The 18,543-nt window shown below is 43.3% G+C and overlaps 1 protein-coding gene across 12 annotated transcripts in view; it reads right to left on the reverse strand.

The window, feature by feature from the left end:
- Positions 1-303: 303 nt before the first annotated feature.
- The window catches only part of phactr4b (phosphatase and actin regulator 4b), a 24,346-nt gene continuing 6,106 nt past the window's right edge, over positions 304-18,543 (reverse strand). For 7 of the 12 annotated variants that reach the window (XM_034875380.1, XM_034875382.1, XM_034875379.1 and 4 more), the window contains 14 exons: positions 18,048-18,089; positions 11,160-11,330; positions 10,761-10,841; positions 9,292-9,816; positions 7,641-7,997; positions 6,126-6,257; positions 4,515-5,028; positions 3,872-4,170; positions 3,533-3,731; positions 3,277-3,332; positions 2,782-2,843; positions 2,562-2,699; positions 2,323-2,399; positions 304-1,831 (listed from right to left, as the gene is read on the reverse strand). In XM_034875380.1, the coding sequence (XP_034731271.1) occupies positions 1,816-1,831; positions 2,323-2,399; positions 2,562-2,699; positions 2,782-2,843; positions 3,277-3,332; positions 3,533-3,731; positions 3,872-4,170; positions 4,515-5,028; positions 6,126-6,257; positions 7,641-7,997; positions 9,292-9,816; positions 10,761-10,841; positions 11,160-11,330; positions 18,048-18,060 (2,640 nt within the window). In that variant the 5' untranslated portion in view covers positions 18,061-18,089 and the 3' untranslated portion in view covers positions 304-1,815. Of the gene's footprint in view, positions 1,832-2,322; positions 2,400-2,561; positions 2,700-2,781; positions 2,844-3,276; positions 3,333-3,532; positions 3,732-3,871; positions 4,171-4,514; positions 5,029-6,125; positions 6,258-7,640; positions 7,998-9,291; positions 9,817-10,760; positions 10,842-11,159; positions 11,331-12,594; positions 13,319-14,542; positions 14,815-18,047; positions 18,090-18,543 lie in introns of those variants that run through there. The other 5 variants (XM_034875375.1, XM_034875372.1, XM_034875383.1 and 2 more) reach the window with 5 other exon arrangements.

Raw genomic sequence — 18,543 nt, forward strand, 5'->3', positions numbered from 1 at the left:
AATCTGTGATTATATTTGTATTATGTTCTCAATTTATGGCCTTCATTCTGCTGCTCCAACAATGCATCATAGCATCACCTCAACATATGAGATTTTGCTTTCAATGTTTACGAAATATCCTTCTTTAGACCTTTGGGAAGTCATACTTTCATTATGCAGGGTCAGCTCCTCAGTGACTGACGTAAAAATATTTTGCCACCAGGTGTCACTGCAGCCTCATATTCTTATTTTAGAGGTCCAAACTTAAATACCGCTATCCCTTACAAGTCTCCCCTGAACACATCAACAGATAAAATAGGTCTATTCAAGGAATTGGAAGATTTTTAATTAGATCCAGATGTGACTATTTACAATTAAAAAGAAAACTGCCAGTCCAAACAATTCCACATTCATAAAAAGTAACTTAGTTTTGCACAAAGATACACGTTCATATTCCCATTCTTGTAGCATTTAATCATAAACTAATATTCTGTGCTTAAAAAAATAGCAACCTATAATACTTTTATATTTAAAATTTCTTTTCAAATGAAAGGAAGACAAGATATACACAAGCATCAGTTACTGTAAACCTATATCAACCTGTACACAGCATAGAGAACCCTGTAAGCTACTGGCCAGACAACAATACGAGATAAATTAATTCTGCAGTTTCAAAAGGATCCAGCCAAAATGACTCCCTGTTGACCGTTTATACATTTTCTGATTTGTTTTGATAAATCCCTGATCTACACGCACAACTTACTCCTAGTATAGACACTGCTAGCATGACCTTATTCAAAATAGCTACAGAATGCATTGCATGTTTGATCTTTAAAAGGAAGTACAAAAACTCATAAAAAAAAGTAGAAATGAAGAGAGATTATCCAGAGCCAATGGTATTGGACTCTGCGTTGGCTCATGCAGTGGATTGCAGAAATCAGTGATAAGAAAACCAGTATCCTATAGTCCTTTAGGCATTGGGTATGTTGGCACACATAAAAACACCAACAAGCCTCCTGATCTGCACTTTTTTCTATCTAGATTGACGCTTAAGTGGCCACCTCACATAACAACCATAAATACAGGAAAACCAAAAAAAAAAAAAAAAAGGCTCAAATAAAAGCTGTCACTACTCCTGTGATCAATATTACAATATAAAATATCATGTGCATTACAGAATATTTTGTAATTAGATCTTTCAAAGTTTCATTCTAAGGTACAACAATAGCAGTCTGTACACAATTTATATAAAACACACAATATCCCAGAGATGTCCAGTCCAATAACAGAATATCCCAGTCTTCATCCTCCAGCCCGCTCTCGCTCTTGCTGTATGTCTTATCTTTATTATCGTGTGGAATATTATACGTTGTCATCATTATTATTACTTTTATTGTATGTTATTACATTAACAAGATGAATTAGCTTTTTCATAAAAAGAAAAGAAGAAAAAAGGCAACACAGAATGAGGCCGCATTAAAGGTTGTAACTAGATCCAAGTCCCTGAGGGGTACCACATAACAGCAGAGTGAGAGTCAGCCCTGTAGGTCCTGTGCCACTTCCCAACATCATTGGCACGTGGTTCCCCCTATCGTCGGGAGAAATACTGCATCTGGTCCTCCCCACCACAGCCTTAGTATAGTGAAAGCAATGTAGTGGGAGGGCGATGGACGGCAAGCAAGAAGCATTCTTGTTTTGAGTCAGTTCCAGGCTTTCCCTGATAATCTGTAGAGTACATTCGGGAAACGTAAAAGGGCGATCTGTGTGCATAGGGAGCAGCTTCCGGCCACACAGAGATCTTAAGTGCTTTATTATCCCCGAAGAGGGTGGGTGGGGCTAAGGCCGATGGAACCTAAACAAAACAAAAAGATCCCATGAGGCATTGAAAAACATTCATATTCTGTTCAATTTATAATTCTTAAGATTTTCATGAAATAAGACCCCTGTCTTTGATACTATTTATGGTCTTTTATTTTTAGCACTAGCCAGTCAATGTATTTAAACTCTGGAATTTTATCTCTGTTTAGCAGTTCTCATTGTTAGTGGTGGGGTCCGTCATTTCTCTTCAGGTGTTGTGTAGAAATATACCTGTGCACCATGAAATGGTTGTTCTCAAAAGGCTAATTGTTAACGGAATTCTTTATTAAATCAACATGAGTTTATTTGGTTGTGTGTAAGCAGATACGCCAGTTGCTATTCTGTTGTCTTTCTGACACAGTAGCTTCACACAGAGTATTTGCTGGAGTATTAAACATCACCATGGGAACCATGGGAGTCCCCAAATCAACCAAGACTGAAATCTAAAGGATTAAAATGTCAAGGTCCATCTGATAAAAGGTATACCTTGTGTAGATTCTACTCTCTTCATGGACCTCCATTTCAGTGCTCTTATAATCGTTGAGCTCCTTCCGGATGGCCGCCTGGACGAAGCAACAGGAAAGAGATGATCAGTGTGAACTTAAAATTAAAAAAACGTGCCTAACACTACGCTTGATACTAATATTATGTGAAAAACAATCAACTGCTGGGAGATTTGTTGGGATTGTTATGTGCTTGCTGGCCACGGAGACCTGAAAGTGTACCTTGTCAGCAGGTGTCAGCTTGGTCCACGGCTTTTCTGCTCTCCGATCGTAGTCTTGAGCATCTGTGACTTCCACGTACTCGTGGAACCGCAGGATTTTTCTTGCCTGCAGTTCTGCAACTGTGGGTCTTTGACTCAGCTACAATAAACACAGGTCAGATTAATATCCAGCACATACATGATTTGACACCGGGATGTCTGTTGTGGATGTGATGCCTCACCTTCCTGGTCAGCCGCCGCTTAATCTCTCTAACCTCAGCTTGCCTGTCAGCCTGATTCCTGGCTGAAAAGAAGAAGACAGTGAAGGAAAAAACTACAACAGAGCTTTATTTAGATGCTGCATGAAAGCCAGGCCTGTGTGCACCAAAAGGTAGAGTAAAATCAGTTTCCAAAATTAGACATCTGAACTGTAATTCATGTTTCAAACGGTCTTTTCAAGTGTAAATTCTTGCTGTTACTGCATGTATTCAATTATATTATGTTGTACACTGTGAAGACCTGACTCAACAATGTTAAAATGTGGCTTTATTCACATAAACAAGTAATTCATGGACGCGTCATCAGTCAAAATCCAGCTGTGATGTTTGTTAAAGCCCACAAAGAAATTAGACTAAACAAGCCAAAGAGCAGCAGACTAAAAACTGCGTTTTCTTAATGAATGCATTATAAGGTCCAGTAAGAAAAAAATAAAAAGGAAAAAAAGATTTGATACTAACGCTGAAGGATGTTTCTTTGCTCGAGCTCTTCAGCAGTGGGTCTCTGGCTAAGTCGCCTGAATTGGGAAGAAGAAGAAAAAAAAGTAGTTGAACTATTTTTACACCATTTATCACTTTGTCATTCAAGCAATAAGTAGGACAAAGATCTAAGAAATGATCTCCGGATTTATTCAGGAAATGCACGTCCACAAATGTCACTTTCACAGAAAAAAAAGAAATGGAACACGCACATAAGTGTGAGGAGTTATGTACTTACCTTGTGAGTGCAGTGCCGATCTGTGTGCGGATGGCCTCCCACTGCTCCCTGCTCTGCCAGGTGAGGCCGGTCTGTCCTGGAGGCTGGTCCTCTCTGTTGCTCCTGTCCTGGGCAAACCTGTCCCTCTCAGGGGCACAGGGACGGCTGCTCAGCTTCAGAGCCAAGGTGTCCTTCCTCTTGACCCTGCTGGCCAGGGCACCTGGGTAAAAATCCAAGTAGAGGGGTCCGGTGTGAAGGAGCACAAAAACAATGCAAGTGCTTCATTAAACTCTTAAAAACTAAACTATAAAACTAAAAACACTAAATAACGTTGACATCTTCAAACATGGCTATGCTTACTTAGTGGGGGCTCGTCTTCTTCATCTTCATCGGAGTCTTCCTCTTTATAAAGCACAGGACCGTCTGAGTCGCTGTCCTCCCCCCGCATGTCATGCTCTCCTTCCTCATCCTCTTCTACCTCGTCTTCCTCCTCTTCACTGCCGTTTCCACCGGGGATGACGCAAACACCGGTGTCTCCGATCAGGCATCTGCGACTCCGTGGCTCCAGCTCTGGCTGGGGGATCTCCCCATCGTACTCCTCCTCTTCCTCGTCATCTTCCTCCTCTTCTTCTTCCTCCTCGGAGTAGTCATCTTCAGATCTAATGGAAAGAGAAAAATAAATACACAGACATCATTATGGATACAGATCAAGCATCTGTTTGCACTTGGCTGACAGTTTTTTTATTAATATAATTTATCCAACCTTCAACATAATGTGCTTTAGCCATACCAGGAGCCATATCCCACTCTTCTAACTATACCAGACATTATAATAATCAGGGAAAGGCTGCTCATTGCCACATGCAAAGCTGAATCTCATGTAGGTAGAAGCCTTGAAATACTTCTTCAGCTGCTCTCTTTGTCATGTGACCTTGTGATTTGGTCTTGACGGAATAGCTTTCCTTTACAAAAGTTTTTCATTATCATGCTTTTAGAAACTCACAGTTTTAGTGGTTGGATGCTGACAGGAAGTGGACGACCACCTTGGTAGTCCAGAGGGGTTTCAAATAGCAGTGTGTGTGCACGCTGTGACCCGTCTGGATGCGGCTGAGCCGGGCCGGGACTGGACAGGGCTCGCTGGATCATGATATGCAGCGGGACGGGAGCCGGGCGCTGAGGAGACTCATTGGTCGGGCTTGGTGGGTCAAACAGCATGGGTATGGGTTGAGGCAGTGGGTGGGGGTAGGAGTGCTGATGGTGGAGGTGGTGGGCATGTATGTGTTGGCGGGGAGGAGAAGGTGGTATGTGTGTTGGCAGGGGAGGGGAGGGGGGAGGGGGAGGCAGCTGAAAGCCCATGAGGTTGCTGTGGTCCTCCAGGGAAAGAGGCGAGGGGATGATGGGATGGCTCGAGTCCTCTGTGTTGCGTTTGGTGACGGGGGTGGTCCTCTTAGGAGGCATAGGTGGAGAGGGCTTCGCTGGCACAAGACTGGCACCTCCAGTGGCTTGGCTAAAGTCACCTGCAAATGGAAAAACAGTTAATAATAATAATAATAATAATAATAATAATAAATACAATAAATACATCCAATTATATTAAAATAGATTTGGCCTGTGAGTGAGTTGCTAGCAAGTGCTTTATATTCCCATGTATTGTTTCACTGTTACATGAGTGCACATGCATCAGCCCTACATGTATGAAGCACTCAACATGACAGAATACACATGAACAAATACTTACTTACTGACTGAGCATTATTGCATACATACAGTGTGTCAGAACACATGAATGCACACACTGCCTTAACCAACCAGTGTGCAGCATGTGCCCCAGGTCACAGAGATGAGAAAGAAACACACAGCCTACATGCTCTACACAGCCATCATAAACATCATCTCAACCAGCCCTTAAACCTGGTTTATTCACATCTTTAAAGTGCAAAAGATCTCCTAAACAAACCCTCCAGTTATTTGCATGCACATTTGTATATTTGCCATAGGGTTCTTCAAACTCTATAGAACAGCGTTAATGCCACATCAGTGTTAAAAGCCATAGCCGTGCTACTGAGGAGGACCGAGGGAAAGGAAGATCTACTGCATGTTTCAGGTCTGGTAGCTTACCAGACCTAAAACATGCAATAGGTCTTACTTTCTAAACTAAGTCAAGCCCTTATGTTAGAACCCTTTAGCCTTTCCATACATCCATCCATTCATATCCACCCTTCCATCCCAGTTGAGCTGAAGCTGATTGGATTTGCACTATAAAATGCACTTAATGCATTGTAGGCCACAGCTGGAACCTGCTAAAGGCTATCCCTCATTCGCATGCCTCATAAAAGAGTACAGCCTTCAAAACATTCAACTGCTGCTCACTCACAGAGAAGTTGCCTCTCACGTACACAAAGCACCCAGCACACTCATTATCGGCTCATTATGTGCATGCAGCCTTACAGCCTAAGAAAAGCAATCAAGGTCAGTCAAGAAGTTAAAGGCATGGGGGGAGCAAATAAGTTGGCAACAAGAAAGGACGCAACACGATGAAGAACGCAGACTCTGAAGGGGGACATTCCAGACATGGGCACCCTGGCCACAGAGATCCCAGAGGGCATCCTTTTACCTGAGCGCAGGCCTCCGGCCCGTCGGCACAGGTAGACGGGCAGGGACAGGTAGACGTCGTAGTCGCACTCTCGCTTCCAGCAGGACCAGTAGAGCGGAAGCTGAGCGTTCTCTCCCCCCTGCAGGGCGGAGACTAACAGGGAGGAGACGGAGGCCTTCAGCTGGAGTCTTTAATTAATGTAGGTGTATGGTGGTACAGTATATGTTGTTATATTGAGGGTGAGCTATGAAGGAGGGGCGTTCGTGCCCTGAGGATTCATCATTCTGTCTTTTTATTGAAAAGAAAAGTAACCACATTGTGGGAAACCCGCTTACTTGTTTTCCTGCCAAGAATTGGATGAGAAGATCGATACCACGCTCAGGACTGTCTGTTCAATATGAAGCTTCAACCAGGAGAAAGCTTAGCTCAACCTATAGATTAAAGCAGGGTAAACAGCTAGCCTGGCTCTGTCCGTTAACAAAATCTACCTACCAGCAATTATTAACGTTGTTTCTAATTTGTTTAATGCATGCAACAACTAAAGTGTAAAAAGCGGTTTTACCTTGGGACGTAGCTTCATATTAAAAACGGAGAGATAGGAGTGTGTTATCAATTTTCTTTCTTTAACTCTGAGCGAGAAAGAAAATGTGCATTTTTTCAAAATGTCGAACAACTCCTTTAAAATTTAAAAATGTTGAGTTTGAGACTTTGACTTCATGGACAGCTTCAGTAAACTGTCAACCACTGCATCACCAGTTTTCTGTTCTCTAAATTTAAGTCTATGATTTTTGATTGGCCTATTTTTGGTATTCCAGAGCTCGTGAAGCTGAAAAAGCAGTTTTAGTTTCCATGTGATGAACCAACATAGCCTCAAGTGACGACAAACAGGACATCTATTCATATTTTCCCTAATTTGACTAGTCACAGTCATCTGATGACATGACTGATCAATATGTGCAAAACAGCATACAACAACAAACAAAACCTGCAAACTTCAATCACACAAGCAACTAAAGGCATGGTAAGAGGTGCACACATTTGTAAGGTACCAAAAATCTTATCTGCTGATAAACTAAAAATAAATATAGTATTAGGGCAAGATCCCAGATGAGACATACCCAGAGTAAACAACCACCACCACCACCACCACCACCACCACACTGCATCTGTGTGAGCAGCATCCCATAGCCACATGAGTCCCGGTTATCTTCAGAGTGGAACATTCTGGGGAAAAGTTGCCGCTAAAATAGTCCAGGCGTAATGAGTAATTAGCTTGGGGAAAGCTGTTATACCATTACCAGGGTGTGTGTGTGTGTGTGTGTGTTTAGCTAGGTGTATTGAAGAGTTATCCTTTCCAAAAGTTGTGCACTTATTCAGAAATGTACATATTTTCTTTGTCAGTGAGAAAACTATTAATGAACAGACATTTGAATGTTCATGATGTACACTTGTGACTGTTGATGTAGGTTGCATGTCATCATATCAATATCCTCCATCACCGGTTGATAGAGGCACCCACTATTCAGCAGAGCTTACCCAGCATGGTGGCGTTGCCCCTGTTCACAGGCTTGGGTGGGGGCAGAGGGGGCTGCTTGGTGCCATGAGAGGTGGAGGTCGGGGCTACACATGTAGACTGCTGAGAGGGCGCGCCGGCAGATGAGATGGACCGAACAGGCTTGGGCGCCACACCAGAGGCAGTGGAGGGAGAGCAGTACTGGGTCGTGGGGTGGTTGGATGGTGTTCGAGGTGGACCCTTGCTGCCGGGTTCAGGGGTGGAGGTCATCAGCCATTTTGGAGGCATGACAGACTGTTTCGGTGGCAGAGGTTCACGCAGGGTGTCCCGCAGGGCGTCTCGCAGGGCTTCCGGGTCAGGGACAAAATGGCTGTCAGACTCTATGAAAACACAATATCATGGGGATACGTTAAAAACAAAAATTGCTTCCATGAAAATGACAACAGTACTTTATTCCACTCATGGAATGTAAATTATTAATATACAGTCTATGATTCCACTGAGATTGAGAAATTGTCACAAACATGGCAAAACATATCTTTTCCATTATTGAATTAATGACATCTCATTATAAAATACTTCTCAACATGGCTATAAATGTTTTAGTTCAGGGACTGAGCAGTGAGCCATTTTCTTCTGCTTCAGCATCCGAAGCGCTCTTTGTGATAGCACTTGTTTGAGAACTGCATTATCTAGGGATCAGCTTGTGAAGATAAACAGAGTAGGCGGCTGCAATTACCACCAAAAAACCACCTCCCACTGCCCACCCCACAGCACCCCCCAAGCGGCCCCCACGCTGCTGATGCTGCTCCCACGCCATTCTTCAAAGCTGCAGCTCTGAAGGATTATTTATTTACTTTATCACTTTGAAATGATCACACAACCAAGGAGGAAATAATTCAGAGAAAATGAAGAAGTGAGCATGGATAACAGAGAGACAGAGAGACAGAGAGAGAGAGACAGAGAGACAGAGAGAGAGAGAGACAGAGAGAGAGAGAAGGAGGATAGAGAGCAGGAGATGGGACAACGAGTGGGAGAGGGAGAGAAAAGCAGCATCAGAAAGAGAAAATATCTGTTCTCCTGCAAATATGTGGTTGGAAAAAAAATCTCTTTTTCTTAGTTGGTCTGCATTGGTGTTTTCAACATGATGCATTCTGTTATTTCCATTCTGTTCAGTTCAGTTGTGTGATCATTTAGGTTTCCCGTCATCTTACCGACATACTTAGCAGAAGAGGTAATGAAGAAAATGGTTCATGTGTCAGATAAGTGAAAACTGGACAACTGAGATCTAAAAACAGCAGTAAACACCCTTATTTCTCAATGTGTAATTCAGTAAAAAAAAAAATCAATTAGCTGTGGCTCTTCACCAATTATCACTGAGCTGACAGTGTTAGCGTTAAAGGGCAATAATGGGTATCGTGATCGTGCCACATTAATTAGGAGAGGAGAAGAGAGGACGAGCTATTCTCTCATGTTCCTGAAAAAGAAGCGTAGCTGGAGCAGGGCCCCTGGGAGCCGACAGGAGCCTGTCTATATCTGGTAGGACAGCAGCACATAAGCTGGAGTGACTGATGAATCATCTTCAAACATGTATAAAGGAGGTCAAGTTGTAAAATATGCACTTTCTTTTTGACTTGACCACAGCGACGAAGACTCAACAGGGAAATGACTCACCTCTGCGGGCCCTTCCTTCCTCAGCAGATGCATGTCGAGGGAGTGTGGGTTTCCAGTCCGCTTCCGCAGGTCGACTCCTTCTGCAGTCCTCCGATGGGGCCTTCTGCAGCCCGGGCCTCTTCTGCCCGTCCTCAGGGTGAAGTCTACCCCCACGTCTGCCCTCCTCCATCTGGCCATGAATCTGGCCCTGCCAGACCAGGTTGGGCTTCCACTCGCCCTCAACATGTGCACGCGAGCCCATCCCTCCCCCTTTCCGCACATCTTCATGCAGTCCCGTACCCTTGGAGCCTGGAGCTCCCCGCCGGTCTCCGTCTGAAGGAGATCGGCCTTTGCGGTCGTCTGGCTGGGCGTGCCAGGCCTGGTTCATCCTAAAGTCTGACTCTAAGGGGAGTTTGCCCTGGTTGCATGGACTTTTGCCACCACTGACGACTCCTCCACCTCCTCCACCTCCTCCTACTCCAGCGCTCACAGGCAGGGTGTGGCCGTTCTTCACGTAGTGCTGCTTCAGGTTTTGTGTATCTGCATCTGAAAAAGCCGGACAAAAAACAAACGTGTTTGGTGATTACGCGAAATATAAAAGCACACAAGGTAATGGATCCAAAATTATTCTGTCGAAAAAAGAAGAAAAAAAATCCAAATATTTATTTAATCTAAATTATTCTAATCTAATAATAATAATCTTTATTCTAAACTAATCTAAATGTTTTATCCTTCCAATCTCTTTGCTTGATACTGTAGGATATTTTGGGAGTTTATTGAAACAATAAGTCGATTGGTCAACAGAATCAATCTACAACAATTTTTCACAAATATCTGCTGGTTCTGGCTTCTCAGATGAGGGGATTTACTGCTTTTCTCTTTATTTGGTTATAGTTGAAAGATTATTTGTTTTCTAACTGTTCTGTAATCTAGTCATTTAAAGTGGATATCTTGGGCCCTGAAGTATTGTGATTGGCTTCATGGTGTCACATGTTATAGACCGATAAATAAATAAATAAATCAACAGAAATTAATCAATCATGAAAATAATCTTCAGTTGCAGCCACATTCCACGGTAACACAGGAAGGTGCCCTTAACCCGAGCCCTGTAGACAAAGTCTGCGTTTGTTGGTGTGATGAAGGAGCAGCTGTAGGTTTAATAAATGGGCTTCTGCAACAGCGGGGCCAGCATTAAGCTTGCACACACCCCTCTCAGAGCTATGTTGCTGCAGGGCACAATTTGTTCCACTTTTCCTCAGCTCTGGGGAGTGGCATGCCATTTTAAAAAGACATTAAATTTTTTTGAAAAACAGCATGGTGCCTTTAAGAAAATGTCTCAGACACCTGCTAGTTAGGACAATGTTCTTGCCATTATGTCCTGATGACTTAACAGAACTGTCCTGTGTGGGTGTGATGGCCTCAGGGCTGCTGCTGTCAGTTGCAGACACCTTTATTCTTCAAGATCAGATGCAACACACAAGCACTCTTACCGTTGTCCGGGACCTCCTTCAGCAGCCCCTGGTCTATGAGCTCCTGCCGTGTACGCCTCGTCGACATCTTTCTCTCCAGTTCTGCCATCAATAAATAGAATGCACGTTACACACACAAAAACACTTTTCTTTTTCAAGGAAATAATATTGCAATTAAAAGGTCACATTTAGTCTAGACTGCATGCTCCAGAATTGAAAGATGCACGTTTACAGATCTTTGACAGGATATTTTATCGGCAGCTTATTGTCTTATTGTAAGTGCAAGGAAAACACTAGGAAAGCCAGGGGGGCCTGCAACATTAAAGCATTGAGGAATATGGATGTAACCGATATGGCCAGTTGGAAAGGGGGGGGGGGGTTTCATTCATTCTACGAACACAATGAGTTCACGCAACAAACCTTCTGAAGTTTCCTTGAAATTGTCGCTGCTTTTCTTCTTCCGCCACTTCCAGGGCTTGAAGATCTTGCCAAGGGTGGAGAACTTGCCCTTACGCTTTGGGGGAGGAGTGCTGTCCCCCGTGCTGCCACCCTCTTCCACCATAGTGCTGTGGTGCTGCTCGGCGTCATCATCTAAAATAAAAGCAATCATTTCATATAAATCCAACGGTGCTAACCAGACTTGTGCAGCTTAAAGCAAGAACCAGGTGCACGGAATATAGATCCATCAGCAGTCACAATATTCTGACAAAGGATCTCTATTCCAACGGGCTCATCTGCTGCCTTTGTAAAGAGGGCCGTGTTCCTTATGGCTGTTATTATCTTTAGCTGTTACTTCTCGGGGACTGAGTGTGCTTTGGCAGAGTGATGCTGAAAGCTCATGGACTCCTCCACAGCTAACAGGAGAGGTCTGACGCTGGCATTCAGCCAGGATTTCTCACTGTCAAGTGCTCACATTCCTTGGCTGGATGGAAACTAGTGCCTTATCAGCCTTTCAGCCCTCACTGCCTCTACAGAGACAAGAGGCCCGCACATGGATGCAACCATACAATAGCAGAATGTACTGTAGTAGCGGCCCTGTTGTATAGAAGCAGATAACAAGAGGCAAAACGTTTCAAAGAATGCTGATCGTTATGCGATGCCATTAAGGTTTTACAGTACTCCATTTAATGGTATTCTGCCATCATGGTTACATTTTGTGGGTTATGTGATTGACAGGCCAACAGGGTGCTGAGCTCAGAGAGAGTTTCAAACATTAGCTCTTCCAAGGCTGCAGCTGCTGTACTCCAAGACATAATATTTACCAGTGGAAACAGAATAGGGCCCGATTTAAAACATCCATTCTCATGCACACACATACAGGATATCTTTGCGTCAATAATGCCTCGCAGTCTGATTCCCACAACAACATGCTCCCACACAATACCTACAATACTGACGTAGCATACTTAGCAGTCCAATAAAGAGTGCAGGAACGTAATGATAACAATAATATAATTCCTGGGTGGAAACTGTTTTCATTTGACACACACAGCAGGGATGTTAGGGTTAGCTGCGGACCAGCAGCCCTGGCGCTGTAGTGGTTTCAGTATCTTGCTAAGGGACATATTAGCATGGTGGACGGATGCTGACACAGGATTCAAAAGCATTTTTGCCACTGACGGACAGAGTCTTTAACCGCTGCTCCACCCAGCTGCCACAATCCTGCTGGCGGGGTAAAATATGAACCGAATGCTTAGATAGTTTTTAAAACCCCGACCGTTGGTAAAACCTCCAAAACGGTTTGAATCAGAACTGTACAAAATTGTGCACAACTACAAATTCAAAAAATGAGGCTCTGTTGTCATAAAAATATTGATATTTTGACGAGCCTTTCAAAAAACAGACACGAGTCTACCTGGAATAGGGGTGTTAAGCGTCCAACTTCTATGATGGTGGGACTTGAAACAGCATGCCATGGGGAAGCAAGAAGCATTCAAATTAACTGTCCTGTATTTATCCCAACAGAAAATGTCAGAAGGACAAGTTGCAGAGAGCTGCTCCAAACTACAGCAGAGAGGCTCCGGGTTCATGGGACATGTCGGCACCATGGAATCCAGCTTATCTTGGCGAGGTAGAAATCGGAGGATTCGGACCAGCTGCCACAACATCCAGATTAAGCATTGCTTAAGACAGCCTGTGATCCAGAACGGAGGTTCTCACACAGCCGACTGCTCTGTCAGAGAGCCTCTGACACAGTGGCTCAGCTGAAACCAGTGAAGCAGGATGAGAGCTGCCTGTGCCAGGCCTGCACACTCCAAAGCACTGATGCAGCGATGACAATCGCAGAGGACTCGGCCCATGCAGCAGGCATCTATTTGAAAAAGATGACTGACCATATACTTAGGAGGCTTGTACATTAGCCAGGGATGCCTGAATATAAAATGTGTCAATCCGCAGAGACAAAAAAAAGTACAGTACATTCCAATATCACATTCAAGAGAGCTGTAGATCCACTCAAAATTATTCTTCACAGATACTGAGTAAAACTCTTCTGACACGTCATTGTTTCAGCTGTAGTGAGAAGAGGTCTGGTGTGTGGTGGCACTACAGCTGTGTGTGACTGTGGGAGTGGGAACGGGAGTAAAGGGTAAAAAAGAGCTACAAAGAGAGAAAAAATGCAATAGTTATGGGGGGGAGGCCAGCCTGGAAACACAGAGAGGAAACGGCACCCCACCCTGATTCTGTGACCGAGAACAAAGACAATCTCTTCCCCTCAAACTCAATAACACAGTCACACTGTACTGCTCGTGGAAACGGTGATGCAAGGTACAACACAGTAAAACTAATTCATATTCTGATTGTTAAAAGATAATGATACAAAACTTATTTCAGAACCAGGCCAAAAACAGAATACTCGTGGTCATGCTCCGTAATCAGGAGCTCTGCCAAGATAAGGCATACCAGTCAGGAAACATGGGATGTGTGTGTGTGTGTGTGTTTTCCTCTGACGTACCCCTCCATCCTGTTGCAACACCTACCACCCTCATACATCTCTGAGAGGCCAGATTTCCCTCTAACCTCATGATTTGATGAGTCATGGCAGGCTTGGTCAGGTGAGCGTGTGGTTAAAGGAGATTGTTATTTTAAAGGACCTGGCCTTTATCCAATCTGCTGGCCAAGCCATCCTGATCACTTACACAAGACACCACCTTCCACGGGGTGCAGTGGTTGGGAAATACCTCCAACCTCATTCTAGCCCTAACCATTTGCCAGCCCGGATTATGAATTTAAGTCTACTTAAGCACACAAACGGGGTTACACTCACTGTGATCGCTTGTTTTGGAATCGTATGTGCCCTTAAATAACTTTAAGTTTAACTTTAACTTTAAATTTGCAAAACTACAATAATCAAAAGGGGGGGGGGGGATATACGAACTGATAAAAATTAAAATTTCTCACAGTCGGCCACAATCTCTATTTTCAATAATCCCTAAATGTTCCCGTAATGTTTTTAATATCTAACTTTACTGAAAAATAACTTTCTTGTGTACTGCAACATCAGAAAATAAGTGCGCAATACAGGAGTGTATGAAAACACAGCTGCGATTCATCCACATGATCCCGGTGATTTAACATTCCTTGTGGTGGTGAAAGTGAAGGAGAGGGCAGAGAGAAAAAGAAAGAGAGAGGGGAGACTTTGCTAAGTTGATGATACAATCTCAAACCCTCATCTCTCCTCTATGCTTTAATTAATTGAAAAACAACCAAACAGTAAACTGATCTCATGCTGTGGATGTTGCTGTCCAGGAATGCACAACTGTGTTAAGTACCCACAGAGTGCATGAGTGAGTCCAAAAACTCACCGCCATTGATGTGTTGTTGTGGGTCCTGAGCTAAGGTCTGCACACGGAGGCTCTGTCCCATGATCCAGCCCCTGAGGGGCCTCTACCTGTCCTGCACCCAGAAACGCGCACACTACACTGGACCAGTGCCCCTGCCTTCCTCCTTTTTCACCCCCAACAAAGTCCCCTGGTCTCCTCTACCTCAGGTCTTTTCTTCTTCTGTGTTTCTCTCGTCTACCCGTCCTCTACGCCTTTCAGTTCAGTCCTTCCCCCGTCCCTCCCTCACGCAGTCTCCTTAAGACCTTCCCTCCCTCCAAGAGTTGGACTCCCTCTCCCCCTTGCTCACCGACCCTCCCTCCTTGGCTTGTAACACAGGTCAGCATTCATTAAAAGATGCCGACCATTCCTGGCAGTAAGACCAGTAATGTTTTTTTTTTATTTAATCTGTGTGCTGTGGTATGTGGTACAATGTGTGCATCCAATAAAGCATGTCTAATGTAATGTATGCTATGTGGTGCCGCACGTCTCACGAGAACAAGGACTTTTAACACTGATCCAGAAAGAGAAAAACTAGACTTAAAACCTCAGACCACATTGTATGCCCTGAAAACAATAATCTGCCAAACACACTGGCGTCAGTATTTTCTTGCCTCCCTAGCACTGAGGTGACAAGGAGAACAGAAGATACATAAACAGTCTGTATAAGCCATTCTTAAATAAGTAAGGCATCTTACTGACAAACAAAAACCTTAATGTAGTCTGGATGTGAAGGATGGAGCTGAAGAAAAGTGGAGCAATTCCAATCAATGCCCTCTATCAAGAGAAATTTTCCACAAAAATCAAGAGACATGACTTTCTGTGGGGGCTGTGTAAAGGTCAAGTGTGTCTAAGATGCGGCCCTCTCTCAACATTTCAACATGAACAATACACAAGGATCCAAGCAGCTACTATGGCACTGAACTCGGAGAAGTGGAACTTGGAGGAATAAAAGCTCACAAGTGAATCTGATAAATAGGAAGATGAGTTGATCAAACAAATGCAGGATTTGCTGACATTTTATATCCAGCAAGAATGCTGGATATAAAACTTAATATTAAGTCGGGCAGTGGTGGCCTAAAGGTTAGTGGTGCGAGCTTGTGACCGGAAGGTTGTTGATTGGTTCAATCCCCAGACTAACAGGATAAAATCTGGGTGGGGACAGTGACTCCAGTGGAGCTGCTCAGTGGCCAGCAGATCAGACTGTGGTTGTACTGGGCAGCTTCCAGGTATGAATGTGGTGAACCTTTCTTGAAAAACTAAAGGTTAAATCAAAATAAATAATTAAGCTACTACTGCTGAACTGAGTGTTTATCATGGTCATATTATGCTCATTTTCAGGTTCATAATTGTATTTAGCGCTTATATCAGAATAGGTTCACATGATTTAGTAAAACAAAAACAAAAACAACACCATATTTTTGTTGTACTGCACGTTGCTGCAGCTCCTCTTTTCACCCTGTGTGTTGAGCTCTCGATTTTAGCTATTGAATGAGGCATCTCACATGCACAGTAGCTAGGTATGCACTACTAGCCAGTCAGAAGCAGAGTATGAGGGCATGTCACCCTAGCAGTTAGGCAAGCATTATAACGCGTGTAACAAAGTGATGCACGTTGGTCACAGAAGTAAAAGCTGGACTGCAATAGAGTTGTTTGGAGCGGTTTGTGAACAGTTTTTTCTCTGGAAGGATTTGGGGCTTTTTTGGTTTGTTAACCTATAGCGTGCACAAAAAAGGACATATAACACAATAAAGGAAAGGGGAAAGCCAAAAAGCATAATATGAGCACTTTAACTCCTCCATACCCAATTTCTTACACAATATACAAGTCTCTTATCCCGATTTGACATTGGCATGACTTTGAAACATGTTTGCCAAGGAGAGCGCGGCCCTGTTTGGGGCTAGAATAGAGAAAGAGAGAGAGAGGCAGAACAGGAATGAAAAGGAGACAGCTTTCTCTAAACTAGAAGAAAAGAGAGCACAGACTGGACCTTGGCATTGAATTAGTGCTTTAATTCCTTTTGAGGTTTGTGTTTCTTCAGAAAACCTTGTTTTTGAGTACTCAAAGGAATCCAGAGCATTGAGCTGTGTCATTATGCCTGGATAGATCAGAGTTTTCTGAGCGTTTGGCTGCATCTCGAGCTCTTTCTAAAGATGGAGAGATAGTGTGTTCGGCAGCGTTCCTTTTCTCTCCCTGCGCCCCACATACAGCCTCAACACCGGGCCGGCTTCCAGAGAGAGCTGAGCCAATCCGCATGAGCCCAAAACCTGCTGGCCTGACCTGGATAACAGACTGGGCCAGGCCACTTTAGCAGGCACATAGACTAAAGCAGGTACACACTAACATTTACATGCACAGCCCCGTCCAACAAGGGGAGAGTGTGGAACCAAAGGGTGGTGCTATAAAGCTACAGTATGTGTCACTGCTGCGAGGGAGTCTTTATTCAAATGTCTAAACATATGCTTCATATCTAAGGACATGGTTTGAACCGCTTATCTGTATGGACATTATCTTTGATAAGAAAGTTAAAAAAAGATACACTGAACACCAGCATCACAGTGATAAAACGAGGAAGGACAGGAGAGAGAACAGGTCGTTATTTCACAAACGTTAGTATACTGTTCAGTGACAGAAAATAGGCCTTCTTGCCAGGAGTTAGATGACAAGATCAATACCACTTTGTGTCTAAAAGGTAAATGTGAAGCTACTTCTAGCAGCTAATTAGCTTAACTTAGCACAAAGGCTGGAAACAGCTAGCCTGGCTCTGCCCAAAAGCTAACAAAATCCACAAAATGCACCCAGCCAAGTAATCTGGCACATAAACCCCTGTAAACAACACAATGTCATTTTTAATCTTCTTTTTTTCCCAAACAGATTAAACTAATGAGATAGTGTGTGTTAGTCAGTAATCTTTAGAGGCATAACCACTCTTTATACTATAGAAATTCATTTCTAATGGCTTTAATTATGAAGTAGCCACAGGAAGTGTAAAGCCAAAGTCAATAGGGATGGGTTAGCAAGTGCATATTTAGGCATTTTTAACTGCCTTTTTTTGACAATTAGTTACATAAAAAGGGAACTGGTTAACTGCAAAGCTACAGGTGATTGTGGACCAAAACCCATCACATGCACATAATCATTGTTAATACTTCCCTTTTCATTTCAAAGCAGGTGAGCAATTCATATTCTCAAAGTCAAACTTGCAAATCAAAAAGTGTAACTTAAACCATGGCGCAACAGATATTTACTGAACCATCTCTTCTGCAACACACATAGCAACCAGACCTTTGCCAACCAGGGAAAAATCCTGAAAAGCCAAACTTTGGGAGGGGAAACTGATCCTCAATCAGGCCCCTAGGTTCAGAAGATGTATGGCTGGAGTCCTGAGTGGCCCATAAAACGTGCAGAGACTAGACAGGCCCCATAAACACAGTGGACCCACAGCTCTCTCCACAGCATTTACACCGTACTTAAACAACTTGGTACTCACCACGATTTTCCATTACAGAGTTTGAGGCACACCAAACGGTTCCTGAAAAACAACAGTTGGAGCATCAACACCTGTTTGACATGTGAGCTGAGACATACTATTTGAAAAAGTGTAGTAGTAGTAGTACTTGTAGTAATTCAGTTTTTCCTCAAACTTTTTTGCAAGTGATGCTCCAAAAAACATAGACACTGTGGTCTTGGATTCATAAGATATTTAGTCAGGAATACTTCCATTAACATTCCTTAAAGCCATAATTAATCTTTGCAGTATAAAAGTCTGTGAAACATCCAACTCAAACTGATCTGGCAAAGAAGAACCCAACAATCCCAGACCACTTTCACACCAAATTTAAAATCAAAACGTGTAGTTTTTAGCTGAATAAAGCACATACAGTATTAAATACTGTGTGTGTGTGTACATACAGTATACAGTGGGTACGGAAAGTATTCAGACCCCTTTAAATTTTTCACTCTTTGTTTCATTGCAGCCTTTTTCC

This window comes from Etheostoma cragini, chromosome 6 (genome assembly GCF_013103735.1).
Source record: "Etheostoma cragini isolate CJK2018 chromosome 6, CSU_Ecrag_1.0, whole genome shotgun sequence".
Lineage (NCBI taxonomy): Eukaryota > Metazoa > Chordata > Actinopteri > Perciformes > Percidae > Etheostoma > Etheostoma cragini.